Below are 11,639 nucleotides of genomic sequence, written 5' to 3' on the forward strand. Positions count from 1 at the left end.
AATTATTAAAACAAAGAAAATAAATTATTAATTTATTTTACTCTCAATGTGAACTGTATTATTAACTTACCTTTGTGTTAGTTAATGTATTCCACCAATACGTTCAACTCTGAATGTTGTCATTTTTTCTACGTAAATGTCTATGCACATTTGTTATTTTTGACTCAGCAGAAGGGGAACGGGACTTTTATTTTGTTTTTGATATATGATGTCATAAGGCCGCACCGCGCTCCTGCATCTGTTGTGATTCGGCTGAAGGAAGGTTTGTGTTTTAAGCGTTTAAAGTGATAAAACAGCTTAAAGAGACTCATAATGAATAATGCATTGTTAAGTGCAACTTTTATTAGCGTTGTGCGAGAAAAGTAACATCATAAACTCATAACTAACAGAAGGAGTGTCTCGTTTCGCTCTTTATCGTGAATCAGTTCAAACATTAATTCAGTCTCTGGCAAGTGACGAGATAACCGGAGCTTTGGACTCTCCGAGTGAATTGAGCCGATTGATTCATAAATGATTCAGTGATTCTAGCGCTCCATTTCTAAATCTCGATTTCTACAAATCGTTAAATATCTAAACTGAAAATTTTGAATTCAACAACTGACCATGTAATAATATACTCAAACCCAATGTGTGTATTATTCCAAATGAAAAAGGAGTGATGAGAGAAGAAATTTTTAAAAACCAAACGGCGTTATAAGGAATTGCCTGTGAAAATCAGGGCCCGTATTTATCAAGCTTCTCAAAGTGCTATTTTAGTCTTAAGTGCTGAGAATTCATGCAATTTACTCCTACTTTCAAACTTAAGTATAAAAGCAAGTTATTAAATTTCTTAAAGCTAAGAATCACTCTTACTCTCCCAGTTATTTAAGACAGCTCGAGAGGTCTCTCAAGTGGTTAGGGGTAGTCAGTAGGGGCTTGAGATGGCGCTGAGGAGACGTGCGCAAACCTTCAATAGAGGGAGAATGTGTTCGAAATGTTTGACGACAAATAGTTAATCAAACAGTATTGTTTGAACAGAGCAGACATCATCTTTTTCAGCGCTGGTAATGTTGGGTTTTATTAAAAAATAATAATTATAAAAAAATACTGAGTAATTCAGCAAGCAGTGATCGCTTCTTCCTCCTGCCATGTCGGGTTTCTTTTGGAATCCATGGTGGCTGATTATATATATTTAAAAAAATCTAGGCTATATATAGGCAGGTCATTTAACAGCACACCAGTTTAAAAAAATTAATTAAATGGATGAAAACATGTTTATCTTTCATTTAAAATGTGTATATTATAATGTATTCTCTTGAAAACTCTTTATTGTCAAATGTGTATTGGATGTAAACTCCTCTTAGGAATTTCACAATTCAATGTGAATTTATCTGAAGATATTCTTAAATAAGGACATCTATTCAGTGATTGGTTCATGCCTATGACATCATCCAAAATTCCATTTGTGGCACAGCAAAGTGTCATAATTCAACTCTAAGACTGACACTTAAGATTTAGTCCTACAGTTTACTTAAAGTATGATTGGGACGCTTGATAACTAACTTTTAAGCGCAGCTTTGAGCCAAGAATTTTTTTACTCTTAAGTCAATTCTTAGCAGTGTTCTTGTGAGTAATTCTAAGATGTTTAAAAAATACGGGCCCCGATAATCACATAGGTGTTTAGTTCATATCAAAACTGCATCTAAGAAAGAAATTGATATCAGCAAGTTGTTTAAATAAATGGTTAATGAAATATTCTACAGAGCAATTATTTTGAATAATTAAAAGTCTCCAAACTTTTGTTTTTTAGATAAACTTGATTGAATTAATGATAAATGCAGTGACCAATCTATTAGATCTCTTTGTTTAAATCTCCTCTCCTTCATCTAAATTAGTTTGAGTTAATATGTTTCCCTCATTTGAGTGGGAAGATTTTTTCGGTTTTCTCATTGAGTATTGTAACAAATAAAACCAAAAACTAAGTGTCATTTAACATTGTTCACAGAATATATCCTGAGATGTCTCAATTTCTAAGTGTTAAAAGGAATCGAAACCTCGTCTTAAATGTGTTTTACTTCATTCTAATTAATATGACTAGATTTGTTTGTTTTTGTCAACTCAAAACTAATCCTTACCCAGAGTTTGTTAAACTACCATTATGGTACAGGCTCTAGTTTTACTTTATTCGAATGAATATGACTTTTCCCAAATAAAAATAGATATTGATTTGTTTTTGGGAAAAAATTATATTCATCAAACTAAATGGAGTAATTTTAAACCCAGTGTTTGTCATGCCCTTTACATTTTATTTCTAAGTTTTTTTTTTCAATTGTTTTTTCTATTTATACCTACAAAATGTGTCAAGAAACTCATTGTTGAATTCTGTCATTTTTAATGTTCACCAAAGCAAATATTACTCTCTTAAAAGTGTACTAAACTAATGAACTTGGAGAGATTTAGTTTGGAGAGATTTATTTTTCATTTGTTAATTATTCTTATCTTAAACAGGACAAACAGGAAAAACTCTTGGTGAAGCGACTGAGATCCACCACGTGACACTATTATAAAGATGGAGTTTATTAAAGAGGAGAGTGAAGATGTGAAGATTGAAGAAACACTGAGAGTGAAAGATGAAGAAATTGAGGAGCAAACAGGTTGGTTTCATTTTTGCAAAATATTTTGTCATACAGAATACCATTTCTATTCATTTCTCACTGAATTATTAGATCTAAAGGAGCTAAAACATGCACTTAGCTCTCTCTGGGTCTCGTCTTAATGATATGCATCAGATATCAGTCATCAGGCGTTCATTTGCTCACCGAGCTGCCAATAATATGACATGCTCATCACTGTGCTCCGCATGACACTCTTCTGTGTGGACACTTCCTCATTCTGGCTCTTTGAAGAACGACCCTATTCTTCATTTCTACGCGTGAACTAAAGCCGCGTTTCCACCGCAGGAACTTTACCCAGGAACCAGGAACTTTGGGTGGTACTCGGTGTGTTTTGACCACAGGAACCAGGGTCTAAATGAAGTTCCAGGGTACGAAGTTCCAAACGGCCCTGCTCGCGAGGTAGTACTTTTTCAAAGTTCAGGAGCTTTCGAGGGCGGGACTTGGGCCCTGAACATGCTGATTGGTTTAGCATTTTATTTCAACGGGCATTTTTAAAAGTCTTTTGCGAGGTTCGGTCTACGTTCAGTAAATATCAGTCTTGCTCTCTGTCTGATGGTGCGCGTTCGTCTCAGCCATCTCACGTTCAATGTCCGTAATAGCTGATAATAATATACATATTGTCATTTTAAATCTAGCTTTACAAGCTTTCTGAATATGCTGCTGAATCTGCATATTAGTGCTCTTTTCTGTCGTTGGTAATTACCTCTTTAGTAAACCTATACATAACCAGCAAAAGCAGCACAGCTTGAATCTCTTCCATACTCATTATTAATTTTTTTACAGTCTATTTTTCACCATGTAAACAACCTGACCTTACTTTTAAGTGTGCGTCCTTATACTACATCCACATAATATTTTTATACATGAAGAAAAATGTCTAATATTTGAAAAAAAATCATTTTTGTGTTTAAGCCTATATATCTCTATATTAATAACTGTCTGAGTAATTCTGAGTATTCAGCTGTAAACTCTCAAGTGTTGGCTTTCTAAATATATATTGGTTATGTGTATATTCAGAATACTGTACGAGCAGCTGTCTTTATACTATGAGTATGTCTAAATGCTCCATTTGCCAAATCGGGAGATAACAGGTAAGGGGTTAAAAGCAATGCCTAGTAAATACTGCATCGAGACATGGTCTAAGTGGGACAAAGATGTTTTTTTGCTTTTATTCTCAATCTGTGAAAGACTGAGAGTCTCTCAGGTTCAGCCCATCAGAGCTGGTCTTTGGCCATGCTGTGAGAGGACCACTGAAAGTTTAGAAAGAGAGAATGTTGGGCATTGAGGACTCTTAAAAAAACAAAACAAAAAACATGATCTGCTTCAAAAAAAACCTCCCATTGTGATGCCCATGGGAATAGGATCTAGTTGTATGTTGGTTTTGATACTTTACATGTCTAAATGTTTTTTGTCTGTTGCTTTGTACCATTAAACTGGTGTTAATTTGCATTTGTCTCTCTTTGCCTTAGACCTGATGGGGCTAAAAAAGGAGAGTGAAGTACTGAATGAAACGGAAGAGAAAGATCAATTTAAGAATAATTATTTCATAACGAGAGAAAATATGTTCCGTTGCTCACAGGCTGAAAATACTTTATCTAAAAATAAGGGAACTAGAAGTAATTTCACTTGCCAAAAGATTGGAATCGGATTCACTCTAAAAAGATGCCTTAACGGGCACATGAGAGCTGGAGAGAAGCCTTACGCCTGCCAACAGTGTGGAAAGAGATTTACTCAAAAACAACACCTTGTAGACCACATAAGGATTCACACTGGAGAGAAGCCATTCACCTGCCAGCAGTGTGGAAAAAGTTTCAACCGAAAAGGAACCCTTAACAGGCACATGATAACTCACACTGGAGAGAAGCCTTACGCCTGCCCACAGTGTGGAAAGAGATTCACTAAAAAACAACACATTGTTGACCACATAATGATTCACACTGGAGAGAAGCCATTCACCTGCAAACAATGTGGAAAAAGTTTCAACCGAAAATGTAGTCTTAGCAAGCACTGGATGATTCACACTGGAGAGAAGCCTTATGTGTGCCTTCAGTGTGGAAAGAGAATTGCTCTAAAAGGAAATTTTAACCGGCACATCAGAACTCACAATGGAGGGAAGCCTTACACATGCCAACAGTGTGGAAAGACTTTTGCTGTAAAAAAAAGCCTTGATAGGCACATGCAAATTCACACTGGAGAGAAACTGTTTACATGCCAACACTGTGGAATAAGTTTCGCTCAAAAACAACACTTTGAAGTCCACATGAGGATTCACACTGGAGAGCAGACATACACATGCCCTCAGTGTGGAAAAAGTTTCACTCAAAAACAAAACCTTAGCAGACACATAAGAGTTCACACTGGGGAGCAACTCTAAACATGCCCTTAGTGTGGAGAGAGTTTCAACCATAAAGAAAGACTTAATAGACACATGAGATTTCACACTGGATAGAAGCCGTTTACATGTCGTCACTGTGGGAAAAGTTTTAGGTATAAAAAATTGCTGGACTACTGGATTGCTGGGAAATTGCTTTATGTCATCAGTGTGGAATGAATTTCACAGACAGGAAACACCTCATGTTTAAGAGACTAAATAATGTGCTGATTATTGTGACATTAGTAAAGTGTATGAGTGCGTTTACATGCACACCAGTAAGCTGATAGCACACAAATATCAGCTTGTAACCAGTTTTCCCCATTTACATGCATGCAAGTAAACCGTATTTTCATGACTTCATTAATAAACCGGGTTATTTCCTTGTAGTGACGTCAAAAATGAATCTGTTTCAGAGGATTCCTAATGTTATGTCCATTGTGATGTAAAAAAAGAAGAAGCTTGCAACGTGTTAACGGGAGATTTACGGCTCTTATCCCTCATGCAGTTACAAATGCAGCGTTATGACTGAACCTCTTCTACTTCTGCTGCATGAGATGAAAAGACATTGTTCAAATTTTGTGGGTCTTAAAAAGAGTGCGTTTGTGATATGTCCTTCTTTCATGCAAAACACTCTTTCTGTCTGGATGCGTTTAAATCTGCTGTAAGTTTGCGTTTTTGTCACCTATCACACATGCGCACTTCAATAAGCCGACAGAAAGCAGGTTAATGCGTTTACATTGAGCGCAAAATTGGGGTAAGAGGAAAAATACTACCTGTCCCGACCGGTTTATGCTTACGCCGTTTATGACCTTATTCCGATAAAAGAAAACGGGTTTCCGTGTTTACATGACCATGTTCATTGTCGTCTTATTAAGCATACAGGTCCTTCTAAAAAAATTTGCATATTGTGATAAAGTTCATTATTTTCCATAATGTAATGATAAAAATTTAACTTTCATATATTTTAGATTCATTGCACACCAACTGAAATATTTCAGGTCTTTTATTGTTTTAATACTGATAATTTTGGCATACAGCTCATGAAAACCCAAAATTCCTATCTCAAAAAATTTGCATATTTCATCTGACCAATAAAAGAAAAGTGGTTTTTAATACAAAAAAAGTCAACCTTCAAATAATTATGTTCAGTTATGCACTCAATACTCGGTCGGGAATCCTTTTGCAGAAATGACTGCTTCAATGCGGCGTGGCATGGAGGCGATCAGCCTGTGGCACTGCTGAGGTGTTATGGAGGCCCAGGATGCTTCGATAGCGGCCTTAAGCTCATCCAGAGTGTTGGGTCTTGCGTCTCTCAACTTTCTCTTCACAATATCCCACAGATTCTCTATGGGGTTCAGGTCAGGAGAGTTGGCAGGCCAATTGAGCACAGTAATACCATGGTCAGTAAACCATTTAACAGTGGTTTTGGCACTGTGAGCAGGTGCCAGGTCGTGCTGAAAAACGAAATCTTCATCTCCATAAAGCTTTTAAGCAGATGGAAGCATGAAGTGCTCCAAAATCTCCTGATAGCTGCATTGCTCCTGCATTGACCCTGCCCTTGATAAAACACAGTGGACCAACACCAACAGCTGACATAGCACCCCAGACCATCACTGACTGTGGGTACTTGACACTGGACTTCAGGCATTTTGGCATTTCCTTCTCCCCAGTCCCCCTCCAAACTCTGGCACCTTGATTTCGAATTGACATGCAAAATTTGCTTTCATCCGAAAAAATTACTTTGGACCACTGAGCAACAGTGCAGTGCTGCTTCTCTGTAGCCCAAAAGTGGCTTGACCTGGGGAATGCGGCACCTGTAGCCCATTTCCTGCACACGCCTGTGCACGGTGGCTCTGGATGTTTCTACTCCAGACTCAGTCCACTGCTTCCGCAAGTCCCCCAAGGTCTGGAATCGGTCCTTCTCCACAATCTTCCTCAGGGTCCAGTCACCTCTTCTCGTTGTGCAGCGTTTTTTGCCACACTTTTTCCTTCCCACAGACTTCCCACTGAGGTAGGGATGGCTGACGTGAACCTGACGTTTCGACGCTGTGTCGAGATCCCGAAGCGCAGATGCTTCGAAACACTGCTCCGAGCTGTGATTCGACACACCCATGTCACGTGACTACAGCTAACCGAAGCACTGAAGTGTTTCATCAGGTGCACCTGTCGAAACTGCTTTGATTAAAAGGGGCGGGAACAAACCACACAGTCACACATCTGAATGAACCTCAGTCATTCCCCACAGTTTAAAAGTGAATTTAATCCATCTTCACCTCATGGGTTTTGTAAGAGAAGATACATTTTGTGATATAAGTGAGATTTATAGTCCACTTTGGTTAGTTATATTTAGACTTGGCTCCATTTGGAAACACCACATAAAGTGTGTGTATTGTGTTGGCCCAGAATGCATGATCCATTAACTTAATTTTCAGTAATTTTCTCTCATTTGTATGTACTTGCTAAAACATATTTGTGCACGCCAGCAACAAGTGTCCCACCTTGTGAGAGAATTTTTTCAAAGGCTGGAGAAATTATAAGTTGACTAAGTCCTTCACCAGCAGAGCAATTAAAATTTTTGAATAAAAATGTGATGTAACAAATGACACATTGTGGCTTTATTTCTTTTAATAATCTTAATTTTTCATGACAAAGAAACAAAAACAAAAGACTAAAGTTATTTACAATGAGGAGGCTACTGGTTACAAAACCATGTAGTTGTCAGACAGATGATGATAACGTGTTTTTTACACAGTAGATCACTGTCAAGGTTATTTCAGATCAATACACGCAAGTGTCCACTAGATGGCGTCATGGAGACGGGTGTTGAGTGTTGTTTCGAAGCGTCGGCACTGGCAAAGATATAAATTAATTACAAACAGGATACAAATGATAAATGAACAGCATAGAAAATACATAAATAAATAAAAATAAACGAGAAAATAACTATGGTAATCTCAGCCAATCGGAACGAGGGGAGAAAAAGAGAAACGGGAAAAAAGAGATCCAGTGTTGGAATGAGACGCGGCGGGCGAGCTCTGCCGAAACTCCCGAGCTGGACGCGAGAAAAAGTGCACAGACTTTAAACATCATCAGATCCTGGAGTGGAAGCCGGTGAGCACTTTATTGATTAACTTTGCATCTGTAAATGAAGCAAAATAATGCTGGTTTAGCGGCAGATGGCGTTTATAGTGGATGACGCAGCAAACTTATCCGGGCTCGGCGCGGGGAGTTTCGTGACCTAATTTAGCTGTTCAATACATGGATGTTTAAAAGCTAAATGCAGTTTATGTTGTAAAGTTTAATGGTATTGTATTACTATTGTGGTGATTTGTGTATGTGGGTGTATTTTGGCTTAATCACGGGAGAATGTGATGTAAATTATTTCTTCAGTCCACACGTGACGAAACAATTCGCTAAAATAACAAAATAGTGTGAGAAATATAATTTCACATGCACATTGTGATTGTAAGTGATTTAAGTTCATTTTCTGGAATTTACAATGTAGTAATTAAGTTTATTAAGATGATTAATAATATTTGAGAGTGCTTTATGTAAAAAAATTACACAGACTCAATAATGAAACCGTTTAATAAGCTTTATTTTCAATTCATTTACATTTTCTGTATTTTTTGTCTTTGTCAAAGGTTTTTCACCTTTCTTCTGGTTTAATAAAAAGAAAAGATGAGTGGAATCCAGTTGGCCTCCGTTGATGATGTCGTTCTCTCTTTCAAGCGGGGAAATTGTGCACGCACAAAATAAGCTTGACAGTGAAAAACCGGGAAGCCAGTAGCAGCTGGAAACCTGTGGAACTTAAAGAGACAAGAGACACTGATTGAAGAATAATAAATTCTTTTCCCAACATTAACAAAAGTTAAAATGGCAGAGCAAGCGACTGGGAAATCACTCGAACAGCTGAAAGCTGAAAGGACAGTGGAGAAAAGAGCATTCACACGACTAATCAACACCATAACCAGAGCTTATCAAGAGATGACAGAAGAGGATCTTCAGGACAGTTTAAATAAACTCACAAAGCAAGCAGAAAAAGTCATGGAAGCAAATGATGATCTTGAAGCGGGCATCGAATTAGAGGCGGAGCTGGACACGGATGAGTCACCTGTGTTAACAGAACAGCAGAAAGCCGACCTTGATAAAACAGCGAGCGAATGTGAGTTAAAACTGAAAGAAGTTAAATGTCTTCTCCAAGAAACTCTCTGGGCCAAGTTTGGAGATATTGAACTGTCCATAGCATTGCAGGTTGCTGTAGCTGAGAGTGAACGTGTCGCAGCAGTAGTTCCAGATGGCAATCAAGAAGCATACGAGTTCATGCTCAGTCACCTTCAAAATTTGGTAAAGACCGCAAAAGACCTGCACAGCCGGTGGCAGCGGTGCATTCCCCAAGGTGATCAAAATAACTTCCGCCAGGGCCTGAGAAGTCTCGAGCTCAATGTTACCAGATTAGTTTCGAGAAAAGCTGATTTCATTCGTGCAAGACGAGAGGAGGAGGCAGAGAAGTTAACACCGCCACCAACGATCTCTAGCTACCCTGTGGCAACGATTAAGTTAAAGCCAACGTCCCTCCCAAAGTTCACTGGTAACAAACGTGACTTTCACAGATGGAAGAGAGACTGGGAAGCGCTTCAGAAGCAGGGCGAACCTACCGGCTCCAAGGAGGTTAAAAAGATCCAGGTTCTTGACAGTCTCGAAGAGAAGATTGTAAGAGATCTTCGCCTCACTACCTATAATACAGCAGATGACATTTTCCGTGTCTTGGAAAACCGCTATGGAAACGTGACAGCTATTGCTATTGAAATATAATGGAGGACTTGCAAAAGCTCCCTGCTATCAGAAGTCACCAGCCACGGAAAATAGTTGAATTAATCCAAACAGTAGAAAAGGCACTTGGAGATTTATGTGACCTTGGAAACACTGGCGCTATCAAAAATCCTTTAGTAACAAAGTCAATTGAAGGAAAGCTACCTTTCTGACCAGCAGAGCTCCGTTACGCCAGAAAATCGGTTTGATAATCTGTTAGCATTCCTCAAAAAGCAAGAGAGCATTTATGAGCAGCTTGAACAGCTAAGGGATGAGGAACCAAGCAGAAGGGAGTCAAGAACTGAGCCAAGATGGGCAAGAACAAAGTCCACAAAATCAAGCAACGACCAATCAGGGTGTGTAGTCTGTGATGACGTTAAACACAAAAGGAAGCTCTACTTCTGCAAACAGTTTCGTTCACTGAAGCTAACGGACAAAAAGGCCGCAGTAAGAAAACTGGGAGCTTGTAAAAGGTGTCTTGAAGTCCACGAGGACCATTCATTCTGCAAACCCAACTTTCTCTGCAAAATCCAAGCCTGCAAAGAAGAGAACGTTCCTGAGCATCACTATTATTTATGCCCAAATGCTGAAAGGAGAGAGAGCAGTGCTATACAGAAAAAGAGCAAGCTTCATCCTGAAGGAGGAAGAGGCCAGAGGGATTACACAAAAGATCAAGAGGACTTCCTCAGTAAACTCCCATCAGACTTAGCACAGCAATGCCGAAGTGTGTTCTCAAACACAGCATCAAGGGCGTTTAATATGACAAAAGAACACCCAAGTTTGCTAGCAGAAGGTGGGTTGCTGGAACTGCCAGTAATCATGATGCTTCTCAATGTGACCGCTAATGCCGGACAGAAAATTGGGACACTAATTGATTTGGCATCAGACACTAATTACATAACACACAGTGCTGCAAATCGTCTGAACCTGAGAGGTGAGAGAATCACTCTTGTCATCCATGGAGTCGGAGGGATGAAAGTTCGTGTAAGAACCAAACGTTATCTTCTTAAGATCAGAGTAAAAACCTTCCAGGGCACTCTCAGGTCACATCAGTTGGCTTGCTATGGATTAGAAAGCATTGCAGAGATTCAAAAAACAGTGTCACCTGAGCGATTGCAAAATTTCTTTCCCGATGTTCCCTTAACCGAACTGGCAAGGCCTAAAGTAGTTGAAATGCTTATAAGCCACCGAGAAGGTCAGTTAGCCCCGCAGAGGGTCAGAGTGGTTGGAGACCTTGTTCTATGGGATGGACCACTGGGAAAGACGGTTGGAGGAACTCATCCTGAGCTTTTTGAGGAGGTGGCTGTATCGGCTCACAGGTCCAAAACGCATTTCGCAAGGTCGATGAGAATGGCTGCTGTAAAGTATGAGGAAGTAATGGAGTTCTGTCCACCAAACAAGCCAGTAGCCAAATTTCATGAATCAAGCGCATCATCCAGCACCCGAGATTTTCTGGAGTGGTGGAAGTGGGATTCCATCGGCGCAGCGTGTGAGCCTAAATGTGGTGGGTGCCGCTGTGGAAATTGCCAACCAGGTGGGAAGGAAATGACTCTTGCTGAGGAGAGGGAACTCGAAATAGTATGAGAAGGCCTCACTTACGTTATGGAGGACAACCACAGCAAGGAGCCACATTGGCATGCCAAGTATCCATGGTTGGAAGATCCAGCTTCCTTACCAAACAACCGGAAGGCGGTTGAGGCTACTTTCTTGAGGATGGAGAAACAGCTAGCCAAAGAACCTGAATGGAAGGCTCCCTATAGCGCTCAAGTGCAGGATATGCTTGACAGAGGGGCTGCAGT

At 39.4% G+C, this 11,639-nt stretch overlaps 1 protein-coding gene across 2 annotated transcripts; it reads left to right on the top strand.

The window, feature by feature from the left end:
• Positions 1-222: 222 nt before the first annotated feature.
• Positions 223-6,104, top strand: LOC137049333 (gastrula zinc finger protein XlCGF57.1-like). 2 transcript variants are annotated; one of them, XM_067427852.1, is made up of 3 exons: positions 223-262; positions 2,488-2,633; positions 4,124-6,104. In XM_067427852.1, exons 2-3 carry the CDS (start codon positions 2,549-2,551, stop codon positions 5,026-5,028), a joined length of 990 nt encoding a protein of 329 aa, XP_067283953.1. In that variant the 5' UTR covers positions 223-262; positions 2,488-2,548; the 3' UTR covers positions 5,029-6,104. The 2 variants fall into 2 exon arrangements, with proteins under 2 accessions (XP_067283953.1, XP_067283954.1); XM_067427853.1 differs by lacking the exon at positions 223-262 and adding an exon at positions 2,940-3,053 and having other exon boundaries at positions 2,497-2,633.
• Positions 6,105-11,639: the final 5,535 nt, after the last annotated feature.

This window comes from Pseudorasbora parva, chromosome 20, assembly GCF_024679245.1.
Source record: "Pseudorasbora parva isolate DD20220531a chromosome 20, ASM2467924v1, whole genome shotgun sequence".
Taxonomy (NCBI): domain Eukaryota; kingdom Metazoa; phylum Chordata; class Actinopteri; order Cypriniformes; family Gobionidae; genus Pseudorasbora; species Pseudorasbora parva.

Coding starts and splice junctions, on each gene's coding strand:
- LOC137049333 (XM_067427852.1), top strand. CDS start 2,549: ATGGAGTTTATTAAAGAGGAGAGTGAAGATGTGAAGATTGAAGAAACA. Junction 2,634..4,123: donor AGAAATTGAGGAGCAAACAG/GTTGGTTTCATT, acceptor TCTTTGCCTTAG/ACCTGATGGGGCTAAAAAAG.